The 14,167-nt window shown below is 37.6% G+C and overlaps 1 protein-coding gene across 1 annotated transcript in view; it reads left to right on the forward strand.

The window, feature by feature from the left end:
• gol (ring finger protein goliath) overlaps nt 1–14,167 on the forward strand; it is a 130,170-nt gene that overhangs the window by 91,197 nt on the left and 24,806 nt on the right. Inside the window, exon 2 of the mRNA XM_019050060.2 lies at nt 2,533–2,665. Coding sequence (XP_018905605.1) covers nt 2,533–2,665 — 133 coding nt within the window. The remainder of the gene's footprint in view (nt 1–2,532; nt 2,666–14,167) is intronic.

A 14,167-nucleotide genomic window follows, 5' to 3' on the forward strand; every position in this document is an offset into this window, starting at 1 on the left:
TATCAAATGGAACTATGTGCAATGAGACATGAGCCCTGAGACCCATAAGAATATATGCATTACAAGGCTCACGTCACAACGCACATAGTTCCCTTTGATAGAAATACGTTCGATTATTTGACAAAATAACGGGTTATGAATGAGTCTAGACGATAGCTGACATTCTTTCTAAATATGAAACAGCGAAATTTTCAGTTAGAAATGCCTAAGATTCTCCTGGTAAAAATGCAATTTGTGACGGAAAATTTTGCAACATTGAAATGAAGTTACGTTCCTTCATATTCGTCACCTTCCGGCCAAAGTATCACAAGCGCCACGTGACGTTAGAAAATTCCCGCCGCCATTTCATGTTGTTGCAGAGATTTTGTTCAACGAAGCTGTTCGAAAAATTCAGTGAATTTTTTTGTACTGCCGATAAAATTCTGTGAAATTTTCAAACAGATTCAACCATGAATTTCTCTGTAAAAAAATAAAATGACGGCGGAAATTTCTAAACGTCGCATGGCACCTGTGTTATTTTAGCTGATTAACACACGAGTGTATTTAAGTTAGCCAGTTAGGTAATTTTGACAAAGAATCAGAGCCACGAAAAAAGAACTCTACTTAAAAATGAGCGCACTCGGAAAAAATGAAATTGCTGATTAAACAATTTTGTAGTTGAAAAAAGAGAGACATGTTTCAATGTAGATTTTACAAAAAAAAAAAAAAAAAAAAAATGCAACTTCATCCTCGTCCGTGCTTGAATTAACTTTCTACTATTGTAAAGTGTACATTTGAAACGTGTCTGTCACTTTTTTTAAACATTTTAATTGTTAAGTCAGCAAGCTTTTTTTTTCCCGTGCACTTCAGATAGCATCTATAAAGAATAACGTAATTTATACAAAAATCTTGTAGAGTTTCCAACAGTAAGTATGCACTTCTAATAATCTTAATTCGCTGACTGATTCAAATCATCGCGGGCAAGAGGATGCGCTCCCGCGCGCACCATACATAGCGCCTTCAACATCGTAGAAATACTTCAAACGCTACACCGCACCGCTATGGAGTACATTCCGGCAGGCGCAGCATAGGCAATTTGCACGTCGGAACGTATGTGTCACGATGTAGCGTTCGAAGTATTTCTACGATGTTGAAGGCGCTATATACTGTCCGCACGGAAGCACATGCTGTTGCCCGCGATTTTTGGAATTCGTCAGCGAATTAAAATTATTAGAAGTGCATTCTTATTGATGGAAACTCTACAAGTGCTTTAGTTTTGATAAAGAATGAAAAAATTACTACACGCACACTGATATTTGAATAAGTCCTATAGCTGCGATATAATCTGGACTGCGCTAATTATTTAGTGAAGTTTTTTGTGGCGGGGATTCTTTGTCAAAATTACCTCGACCGCAGAAGTATTTCTGCTGATTCTACTTCGACCGTTATGGGGAATAGTGCAAAAGGGAAAATTTTTATTTTGCTGGTGAAATAAATTTCTGCACCCTGGTATATATTTGTTGTGCGTATTTTAAGACTTACATTAAGTTCGATTACCTGAAGCAAATTTGGGTTTCGATGGCTGAAGCAGTGGCCTGGCGCGCTTTGCGATAAATTGATTGATCTGCCATTTAAACTTTTGGAAAAGGATCGATACAGGATGTTCGCAACGAACACCTTAATAATTCAGTAGCTTCGAATGTGGAGATATCTATAATCGATCATCGAAAACCATCAAAATATATTAACCTTGGTAAAAACGCCAATTTTTTTATCGACTATGGTAGATAAAATGGCAAAGTTACCGGAAATTGATTACCAATAAAAGTGGTATTCTTACCTGCGGAAAACAGTAAAAATACCGGTTTTTAGGTAAGCTTACCAGTCTGTCATGGTAATATTACCAATAAATGGTAAAAAAATGTGAGATTGTAAAGGTACCAACGGACCTTGGTAAAAACGCCGAGAATTTTTTTTCAGTGCGGAGGGGACGACGATTTTGCCTAAAAATGGACGAGTGCTGTTTCGATTCTAATCGATCTGTCGAAGGTAAATGGTCAAATCAGGCATTTTATCAAATACCTAGGCCGGTAGTCAAATATTCTTACTTAGATTGAAATGTTGATTTTTTACCCAGATTTCAGACAAAATAAATCGTTTCCTCTGTAAGAAAGAATTCTCTGTAAAAATATGCGGCATGCAATAGTATTTTAAACGATTTTAAGATCCTGAATGCACATTTCTCATGAAATTTTCAGCACATCATAAAACATAGAATTTTTAAAATTTTAACATTTAAAATTACTGAAGGCATGTAAAAATTAACGAACAAGGAGAGTTCGCGGATTTGAAGAGTTATTCTTCCCGAAATATTGAAACCCCGTAAACTCCTCATCGCCATAAATTTACAGAATTGTCAAAATTCGACTACCGTCCTATAGGCATTTGATAAAATGCCTGATTTGACTAACTGCCTTCGACAGATCGATATCATGAAACCATTTGCAAAAAAAATCCTTTAACTCGCTAATATTCTTTTTCTCATTGTTTCAGGGAACCTGAGTGCAGTATTCACGTTCCGATGGAAGGGAGAGGAGCTAGCGCGGCTGCTCGACAACGGGACTCGAATCCACGCGAGCATATCCGTCGCGAGCCACTGCACGAAACCCTACTCCAATATTAACAGGTAATCCCTCCACCGACGCCTAACGCCGCCCGCTATCCGATTTCATCCCCGTCCCTGCCGCCCGCAATCCCGAACAGGGTCACCGGGTCAGTTACTCGCCGCCCGGTGACGTCACGTCCAACCCGCCGCGCTGACGTAGCTGTGGGGTTGCAGGGTCAGTTCTGCCGTGACCCGGACACGTTTAGGGGTTTAGTCGCGGGCGCCGCGTTTCCACGTCATGACGTCACGCGTCCGGGATTAGAGCCCCGGTCGCGTCGCGTCGTTTCTCTCGTGAAAGAACGTAACTACGTTTCGATGTTGCCAAATTTCCCCGCGCTAATTGAATATTTACCAGAGAATCGTTGGCATTTCTGCGCTAGAAGCTCAGAAGCTGTATTTACGGGCTATAAAGATCGGCCAGTACGCGGCCCAACCCCAGAGGGCGCTTCGCGTTCTCTTAGACCCGCGTCGACGAAAGAACGACCAAAAAAATTAAAAGATTTTCATACCCGACTCTCCTTTATCTGTCTCTGGCCGGGAGCGATTGAACGAATATGAATCGATTGAAAAAATCGGAATCATTTATTTCAAACTTTACGCCAAGACTGAAACGAAACGGAACGGAGCGTTTCGTCGCTTTTGGATAGCCTGTAGCAAAGCAGCATACTTTCAATTCATTTACCTTATCCTAATAACAGACCAAGATTCAACGTTTCCCGCTTACTTCAATTTTTCGCTAAATTTGAAATTCCGTAATTGTTTCTTAAATTTTTAAATTCTTAAATTTTTCATTGGCGGGAAATTGCGTTGACCAGTTTTCCATAATCAAATTGGACCGCGTTTAGCAGAGAGGAACCAAGCCACATCAACCATTGCCAAATTTAACTGGGCAATTGAATCTGTTGAGAACTTTTGTGCGGATCCCTTCGAAAATGTCAAGGAATTTGCTTCGTACTAAGCAGAAAATTCACTGAGCTTTGCGCAAAAATTCGCACAACCGTTTTCATGTAAAACATTTAACGGCCCGTTCGAATTTGGCAATAGCTGATGTGGCTTGGTTCCTTTGTGCTAAACTTGGTCCAAATAAAGCTTCACAGGAAGTTTCCAACGTTGCAAACGGAGATAAGTGGTTTTCGCACTTTGGCTATCGATATGTTATTTTTAAAAATATGCCAAAAATGCTGATGGTCCCAATTTCGATATTAAAACGACCTTCTTGATATTGAGCCGTCAAATATTTCATCGTAACCATGGAGGAGAAATCGTGCAACTTTGGCCTATCGATATATTCTCTTTGAATATTCCAAAATTATTGATGGGTTCCCCAATTCTGATATAAATTCCAAAATGCTGATGGTCCCAATTCGATTTAAACGACTTATTGATATTGAGCCGTCAATATTCATCGTAACATGGGGAGAAATCGTGCAACTTTGGCTATCGATATATTCTTTTTGAATATTCCAAATTATTGATGGTCCCAATTTGATTTAAACGACCTATTGATATTGAGACGTCAATATTAATCGTAACCCGGGGAGAAATCGTGCAACTTTGGCTATCGATATGTTCTTTTTGAATATTCCAAATTATTGATGGTCCCAATTCGATTTAAACGACCTATTGATATTGAGACGTCAATATTCATCGTGACATTGGGAGAAATCGTGCAACTTTTGTCTTGTAAGAGCAAAAGTTTCGTCGTCAGCGAGTTCCTTGAAGCTTTTTTCTTCCAAATAGAGCGCAACTTTTCCTAGATCAGACCTTGGAAGACTGCGGAAGCTCCCGTCAGTGACGTACCGGGCTACCACCCGTGGCTTGAATTATTCCGATCAGTGGTACCAAATTTATGAAGAATTTACGATTAATCAATGTAGGAAACGGGAGATTTGGTGGATTTTGACACAAAACGGCAACAGTGTTTGGCGCGGCGTTAAGGACCGGCACTTCAATAGTCTTTTATATTGATTGAATTGAATTGTATTGTGAGCATACATTCTTTAAGTGTTTGCGTTCGCCATAAAACACGTTTGACGTTCGGCCTTGATAAGCACAACATACTTTGATTTTGACCGTTTTTCTCCTGTCCAAGATACCTTTGATCATTTTGCGAATCGTTTAATATCATGAGCAAAGTTGAGTCTCTAGCTTGATGGAAATATATTAAAAAATAGTCATTAATTTGTTTACTCGTTACGAAAATAGGAGACACAGTTTCAGTCGAAATGTAATTTTGAGAGAGGAAAAAATTCCCTTTTATGGTAAAAAAAAGGAACGTGTTGAAGTAATATGTTTAAGTTATATAATTGAAAAGTTTACTGCCTAAAAATATTAGTGATATTCTAAGAAAGTTTAGGAATTGATTACTTCGCTTCAAGTACCTTGCTGATCCTAAAGAATTGAGCGTCAAAAAGTGGGAATCAGGAAGTACCTATGCATATATCATCCGTTAACTTCTTCCAATTTCTCTTAAAAGTTTTTGCGAAACGTCATCTTTGAATCTGTATGTTCCCTTAAAATTTTAAAATTATGTCGTACAAAAAAAGGGAAAAAAAGAGAAAAAAAATCCCTTGACGTCAGTTCAGCATTTTTAAGAGTCCATGTAGTTCTTTCAATCTCTAAATATTTCATTTTGGAAATCACGATAGGATAACTTCTGTTAAATTATCTGTTCTGATAAATTAACTGTTCATTCATATAGAACTGAACCCTTCATTTATAGCTTAACAAACTGGTTCATTTGGTCTTTTGTCTAATTTTCTAGCCTGCAATAGTCAAAGCAAACCGCATTAATGACTATTTTATTGCTCGAATCATGATTTCAGATGTGATGAGCGTCCCTCTACGCCTCATGCGTGGGCTGGGATGAATGTCTTATTGATAACCATTCATTTTTCTCCATTCAATTCAACCCGATTCAAGGTACGGGCTTTGTGTCAGGTTAAGGAAAGTAGGTCGTTCTCTTATGAAGAAAACCAGAGCAATGGCACTGGCAGCTCCTGATTGGCAGGAGGATATTTTATAAGTTCAATTACTTGAACTTTCCGTATTGCTCTTTGCCGTAGGATACCGATCATTACATCGAGTTTAGCCTTTTCCTTGTACCGTTATGGTCAGTATTCTCCTTAGATTGACATAGTGCACATGCGGTGAAGTGATCTCATACAAATAATTATTCAAACTCTTAAGTTCAAATGGTGTGAGCAAAGTACGGAGTGTCCAATATTCTGCAAAAGTTATATGCACCAAAAAGTATAAAGATAATAGAATGACCTCAAACTTTTTCTCCTTTTTAAGAGTTTCTCAATCCGAGTAAGGCATTTTTTGAAAATAAAAAAAGCTAAAGCGGTAAAGGTAAAGGAATCTTAAAAAGGAGATAGCAAAGCACTGTCATCCCTTTTGTTTCATTTCGTCTCTGAGCACGCACTCATTCGCAAAAAACCTAAAATTAACACTCCAGTTCCTTGTAGACTTAGTCGGAAGGTATATAGGTAAGTATCTCTTGAAATATTTTGGCACGCAATACTTTAGCACAAAAAATGAAACAATCACTGCGTTTGAAATAACACCAGAATAACTAATAAGGGGCTGGAGGACACGGCGCATTTAAGTGCAGTTTTTACTATTTCAAGAAAAAACGTGTTTGAAGTTTCAAAATTACATGGAGCCTTGTGGTGGAGGGGAAGTTTAAACTCACTTTTTGATGCTTCAAAGTTGGATTTTAGTCGTGGTTTTTTTTTACAGAATATACTTTGATACTAGTTTTAGTTGAGTTCATGAATATATCAATTTTTCCAAAAACTGAACTTATGCGCCTTGTCCTCTAATGTTGTGCTAATATTTATGTCGTTCTTTACTGCCTTCCGCTCCTAAATCACAACTACCTCATTTGTTGCGGAATTTTATGAAGATAGCAAATAAAATTACTGTCAATAAAGTGACAAAATTTTCACGGAAAATTCCAAGTAGTTGAGGTTGACATGACAGTCGAAAGTTTTTTGAGTGCTCACAGTTATTTGCGATTCCAAAAGCATTAATTTTGCTGTCTATTTAATTACTTCGGCCGTTTTTATTGTTTAGTCGTCTTCCTTTAAAAATGTCAGATAGGACTTACGGTTTGAGGCGAAAGTCCTGATAGCATATGCCTCATAAAAAATAACTCATTCAGGAAAATGTGAAAATAAATAAAGAACTTAAATAAACAAAACAAAAACCGAGATTTTTCAGAGCAATTTCAGCTCATAATAATGGGAGTTGAGGGCTCATTTTCTTTTCGTGTTATTTTATTTTGGCGGTTAAGAGTGTGGCTTTTAATTCATTTATTCTTTCTAGACCTCCCTTGGGATGGTTCTTAATGCGTGTTTATTCTGTCATAGGTTGTTTCTAATTTTAATGCTTCGTGTAAGCAGGAATTAAAAATTATCATCAAATAATCTAACTCCTGAGACAATTTCTGATGTGTTTTACACTTCCTGCAAAGCACATCATTTCTCTGACGAAAGAACGTTTCAGCTCGAATGCATCAGACGATGCCAAATTTTCTATATTGTTTTCGTTCTTGAACCTGATGTCCATTCTGACATGCTAAGGAAGAACGCCGCATGAACATAAGAATGTTGCCGAATTTCCTGTCAAAAAATTTTACTCTTTCGAGGGAGTTATGAATATCTTTCCTTGAAATTTCCAGACACTTTCAGATCAAATTACGAACTATAATTTTTCAAAAATTCGGAAGAAAAATATTTACAAATTCTTCCGAAAATTCGTGATTTACCAAAGGAAATTTGGCAACGCCTAAAGGTTCCACGGCTATTCACACATTTTCTCAAGAATTTGCGGTTCACTGAAAAAAATAGTTCTGTTCACAGGGCTCCTGCACTTTTTTGTAACAGTCACAGAAGCTTCCGTTATGAGGATAGAGACCGTTCTGTTCCCACGACCGAAGGTCTGTTCTCACAACAGAAAAATTCTGTATGTGTAACAAAGAAACTGCAGGAGCCTCTGTGAACAGAAGGCTCTGTCGTCAGCACCATCTATTTTTTCTGTGTGGTTAAAAGAGATTTGGCAACGTTTGAAGGCTCTTACGACGTTTTTCCTTAGCACGGCAGTACTGGAATCACCCAAATCCACCAATAAGATCGCCCATTTTCTCTTTGTTTTCCTCATCCATAGCTCCGTCCATCGAATTAAAAATCAGTGCTAGCGTCTCATTATGTTCACTGCTGACTCACAATCAGCTCACACTTCCAACGATTGCTACGAGGCAAGTTCCATTATAATAGGCCCGTCCTCCAATTTTGACGACGCGACGCTGACCTGCCATAAAAGCATCCAAGTTGCGCTTTACTTAATTCACAATTCAGCCTAGGACTAGATTCGAGACCCGCATACTACGAACCAGTCACTGTTATCATTCACACCCGGACCATGTCATTAAATGATACGCATCTAGCTCTCAGCGCATAATTGACTGTCTAGATTTTTGTTTGGTTTTTTTTTGCCCAGGGTCATTGCCTTCTCTTTCGTTTCTTTGTTTTGTTATCCTCTACGTGCTAAGCAACTAACTCGATCACTGTAGACGTTTTTTAAAAAAACATATTTATGGAACATGGATTGAAACATAACACGTGCTCTCTGTGATTTTATGATGTTTTTCATTTTTTGAGGTCCACATTTTTTCTGGTCATTTAAAGCAAATATTATCCGTGAGAAAGAAATACATTTGAACACCGATGAGGTTTTATTTATTTTAAAGACATTTGAGTTTTAATCTCCTTTGTATTAAAAAAAATTATTTGAGTTAAAATAATTTCTTTCACTCGAAATAAACTGTCTAAGAATTTGTTAATTTTTTTGTTTATAAAAATTTTCTTTTCAAAAATGTTTGTTTTAAATCAAGAATAATTTTATTTTGATTCACAAAATGTTTGCCATTTTTTCTCACTTTTGTCGGTACGTTATTCCTCAAACGAAAGAACTCGATTGTATCACAATTCGCAAAAATTGTCCATATTCGTGATCTGTATTTTTACCAGGGACCCGTTTGGAATTTGTGCAGATTTTATTGGCAACAATTAGAAAAATGTTGGATTGATAACGCACAGTCATATTTTTGTAAATAAATAAAAGAAGTGTGATTTGCGATAATTTTTCAGCCCTCGGATGGAGATATTTACCCTCCTTTGAAAACAACGTGTAATTTCTGACTTAAACAGCAGAACTGGAATTTTAAATGCAATTCAATTTACGTTCAGCCACACCCCATAACATGATTTCTGTTCATATTTTAGGTCATTTATTAAACCATAAACTGATTTAATGGTCTCATCATTCGGTATAGCCACCCTTAAAAAGCGTAAAGAAATCGATATCAAAATAGATTATTCGTTCTTGTTAGAATCCAGTCAATGTCCTATTTTGACGAATAAAACGGAGCCTCACCAATTATTCGAGGATTATATCATTTAATTTACTAATGTCCGCATCTCATCTTATTTGTGTGAAATGAACGGTGGAGTTAAAAATATTTTTTCCAGTGCAGCATAATAATGATAAGAAGGTAGAGAGGCACCAAGATTTGAATACCTTATCCAGAATGTTCCTCAAGAGAGCTCGTTGCAGAATTTTCTCTGCCTCAAAATAACTTGCATCCACTCGATCGACCGCGGAAAAGTTTCCATTCGTTCCACGTGTGTTTGTACGATTCCTATTGTTACGGGCATCCTCTGATAGACAGTTAAGTGTGATGTAACCTCCAAATTTTACGGTTTCGGATGACTGGTGAACACTATTGTGTTGTTGCGTAGTGATGAACGAAAATGAATGTGAGAATAGGATATGCGTTGCAGTTTTCTTTTCAAATAAAATCTTGAGTGATCCGAGAGGATTTTGCAATTTGAATCCTAAATCTAAAAGTAAGTTAGTTAGTTAGTATATTTTGAGACATTCAGCGTCACAGGCTATTAACATCTAAACAGAGAATTTTGAAAATGGGAGTGTATACGAAAATTTAGATTTTTAAGTTAAGAGAGGTGAAGAGTTTCAAAATTTTGGTAATAATATTGGGTTCATCGCATGTAAGTGGGTTTGTATTTTGGCTGATATGCACGTTCCCTGATGTGAACTTACCTTGCGGGCAAAAAATCAAATGAAAGGCATTTTATCATATGCAGTGGCGATGCGTGCTTTGCGATTTATCGATTTATCTCCCATTTGAACCTCTGGAAAAGGATCGATAAAAAGGGTGTTTGCAACGAACACCTTAATAATCGATTCTTCTCCACAGCCTCAAATGGAGAAATATCGCTAATCGATCATTTAACGCTTCGCCACAGATCATATTCTGAAATACGCAAGTCAATGATGTTCTCCTCGTTGAAATTTTTTCAATTCCTGCTGGTTTTTGACAAATCTGAATTTGTGGAGAAAATTGATTAATATAATTGGGGCACGTCAATACAATAATTATCTCAAAATCGCGCTGCATTTCATCATTCAGTTTCTTGAAATTCGGAATAATCAAAAGTTTCTCTGTAAAAAATGGCATGAGATTTCTGTTAATAGTAAACGCAACAAAAATTGACACTTCAATTGCCCTTCCTTTCAAGTCACTAAAACTCGCGTGATTCATTATTTTTCCACACAAATATGTACTTAAAACTTAAGATGATCCCTAACATTTTCCGTGTATCTGGTTCTTATACAAAATGTAAATATTACTTGCTATGTTTTCCTTTGGTTACTAGAGGTAGTTTCCTAATCAAAAACTCAAATAACGAGATTGAATCGCCTCTAACTTGGGTATCAGTTGGCTATCAAGGCACAAAAATTATGGCAACGCCTAGATACAACTATTCGTGCTTAATGGATGTCCGTGTTGCATGCGTTAAAATGAAGGCGTTTTGATCTCCGTCACGCATCGCCGTTCCGGATCGCTAGCGAGACGTTGTCTCCTATGAAAAAGATCTAGATTACATATTTCATCCAATTTGAGGAAAACTGCATGATCCCCTGAAATTTTTCCTATGTCCCTTTACTAAGTTGAGTAATGTCCCTTTACTATAAAGTTGAATTTCTAGTAATAAAGCACTCCAGGAAAAAATAAAAAAATAATACACAAGAAATGAAGATTTTCCCTGATAGAAATTGGCAGTAGAATCTGTGTTCCAAACTACCATACACCTAAAGCCGGCTGTAAGATCTCTACTAACTTCTGTAGCCGGCTACACAATTTCTAATAGCCTTTTATAGCCGACGGCTACTAAGCAACAGCTAGGCGATAAAGTGTATGCTAAACATCACTAATTACGGATGCTAGGACTTAGTGAGTTTTTGGACTACCGCTCTCTTTTTGGGCCGTAGTATCTTGATTTAATTTGCGAGGAAAGTTCCGTACTTTTGGAGGATGCCTGCCATTCCTAATATGTTTGAGCCCCTTCAATTTCGTGTGATACTGTGCAATACCTCTGGTGTGAAATAGTTGCTTCAAGCGCCGCGCTGTGGCACGCTGCGGTGCGGCAGCCAGCGCGATACGCGCATTGGCGCCTACAAACCTAACAGGGATACTTCACGCATTGCGCAATGCGTGAAGTATCCCTGTTGGGTTTGTAGGCGCCAGTGCGTCGCCGCACCGCTTTGTGTTAGACTCGAATATTTAATCTCGCGGAGTTAGCGTTTTTCAACTCATGATTTTGAATTGTTTGCACACTCTATATCGATTATTCTCATTTTAGTTGATGAAAAAAATATGTATTAAAGGAAAATATAATGTGTGTTTTGTCAAATATTAAGGTGATTCCGTACAAACTTAAGGATTTACAAAGCACACGAATTTCTACACAATTTCCTCTAGCCTTTTATAGCCGATGACGATAAAGCAACAACCAGGCGATAGAGTGTAAAGCCCGGCGATAGGAACTATAGCCCGGCTCCATAATTTGTTATCACTTCGTATAGCCCAGCCATATGGTTTTCTCCGCTTTCTACAGCCAGCTATATGATTTTCTATAGCCTTCTTTAGTCAGCTATAAGTACTCCTATGGTATTTTGAAACGCAGCTCCTATCGCCAATTTTTACCAGGGTTGCGTACAACGAGTGAATAAAAAGTTATCCAAAGTAGGTATCCATTTTCATGTAAGTTTCACCCACAAAAAAGCTTAACCTTTACTATGCAAAGAAAATAATTAATGTGCCAAAATTATGGATTTTTCCTCTGTATTCTGCATTTCTCCTGAAACGAGGTTCATTTCTTCATTTTATAAGAATTAATGAATCCTGGAGTGCTTATTTAAAGTTTAAATGGACGTATTCCTGCCAAACGGACTATGGCAGTTGCAGTGCTCCCTCTGGATGATACCTCAGAAGGAGAGTTTTTCTAGTCTTTTGGTAGAGAAACCGATTATTGTTTCTCAAAAAAACATGAACATATGAAAATATCCAAATTAAATATGTGAGCAATAACTCTGTATCGTAAATGTATTTGGGCGTAATTCTGCCAAACGGAACTATATGCATTAAGACATGAGCCGTGAGGCCCATAGGAATGGATGCACAATAAGGGCCACGTTATGATGCTCATAGTTCCGTTCCGGAAAATTACGTCCAAATACATTTACGATACAGAACTATTCACACACTTGATTTGCATATTTTTACTGATTTATATTTTTTGGAGAAACAATACTCGGTTTTTTTACTAAAAGACTTGAAAAACTCTCCTTTTGAGGCATCATCCAGAGAGGGCACTGCACAGTGCACATGCCAATCTTTATCATGGTTCATGCTCTCGCAGAAAAACCACAAAACCACGGAATGAACCCTACCTACAGAGAGACGAACGTTCCGTTTTGATTGGAAGTTATTTTGGAACACCGTCCCCCCTCCTCACCCCCCCTCCCGATCGTGGAATGCAGCCCGGTTGCAGTTGTGTGCAGTACGGTGCAGCTTGTACCACCGCCCTCTTACCCCTCCCCCCCTCCCGTCGCTCGCTGATCAATACTGCACCCAACTCACCACCCCATCGCACCCAACATTCTTTTTGAATCCTGCATAAACAATTGTGGTTAATTAACGTCACTTCTCCGAGGAGGTATTTTATTAAAAATAATCGGTTCCGCGATCCTTCCGTGCATTCGCCATGACGTCATGAGTTCGAATAGCACTCGGATATTTGGGTCGTGCTGAGCACCCGAGAGTTGTACTTCTGATGCTGAATGGCTCGAAACTAACCTAAAATTTGTGTTCATTTTATTTTGAAAATTTCAAGGTCTCTCGATTTATATTTGTTACTAAATCAGAAGCTATTTTAGAAAACTTCTCCTCCATTATTAGTTCTGGAAAACCTCTCTTAAATGCTATTCTTTCTTGGTTTTGAAGATAAAAAATAAATACAACGTGTGTTCATAAAAACTGCAATTAATGACAATATTAAAGGATGAAAACATGCTCTTGGTGATTATTTTTATAAACATTTCGATAGTTATTTTAAAATCATATCGAATAATTTTCAAATGATCTTACAAATTTTCCATCGAAGATTTTTTTTTTAAAAAATTATTAAAATAAGACCATAGAACTTTATATGCCTTCCAATGACTTTCAAATGTTTACAAACACTAAAATTGACTTTAAAACAGTTTAAAAACGCACAGATGTCATCATAACTTACCTCCTCAAACGTCTCTCAAAATAGTTTTTGAGATGTTTTAGTGCTCTCTCCGAAAGAAAAATCTCTGAGGCATATTATTCCTCTCAACAATACTTTATAAAAACATCCTTCATGCCTAAATGTGCATTAGGATATCGATGTACACCAAAGGCCTTCCAGGGCTAATAGACATCCCTAAAATGAAGCTGAAAGTAAATTCCTTGCGACTCAAGCCGACTCTTGATATATTTGTTTAACCCAGTTGTGCAAAGTCATTGCCAAAACTGGAAGCACAGATTCGACCGTGTGTGTTCCTGCACGAGCCAAGGAGAGAATTGTTTTACACTGTGGTATGGTACTTGCTAATTCAGCCCTTGGTTACAAGCCAAATATTTGCAGAGCCTTCGATTTTCCACCGTAATCGGGACCCTTGAAGTTGGATAAACAGAATAACTCCCCCGCTGTTCACCTATCTCATCGACCCTCCAACTCTCTAGAATTAAATCTCGGCATGTCGATGGTGAAACCACCAAACCACGTATCTCGGTCTGCGATATTGCCATTTATACTTTAATTTTTACACTGAAAAAAATCTCGGTGTATTTACTAAGAAAAGGGTAAAATTACCAAGAATTCAGGGTATTGTTTGATCCCAGTTTTTTCTTGGTAAAATTATCATTTATGGAATTGGTAATTTTACCGAGGAATATCGGTAAACTTATTGAACTTTTTCGGTAATTTTACTGGACCTTGGTAAAAACGCCAATATTTTTTATCGACTGTGGTAGAATTACCGAGATAAAATGGCGAAGTTACCGGGACTTGATTACCAATAAAAGTGGTATTCTTACCTGAAAAAAAAAACAGTAAAAATACC

Source organism: Bemisia tabaci, chromosome 9, assembly GCF_918797505.1.
Source record: "Bemisia tabaci chromosome 9, PGI_BMITA_v3".
In the NCBI taxonomy this organism is placed as follows: domain Eukaryota; kingdom Metazoa; phylum Arthropoda; class Insecta; order Hemiptera; family Aleyrodidae; genus Bemisia; species Bemisia tabaci.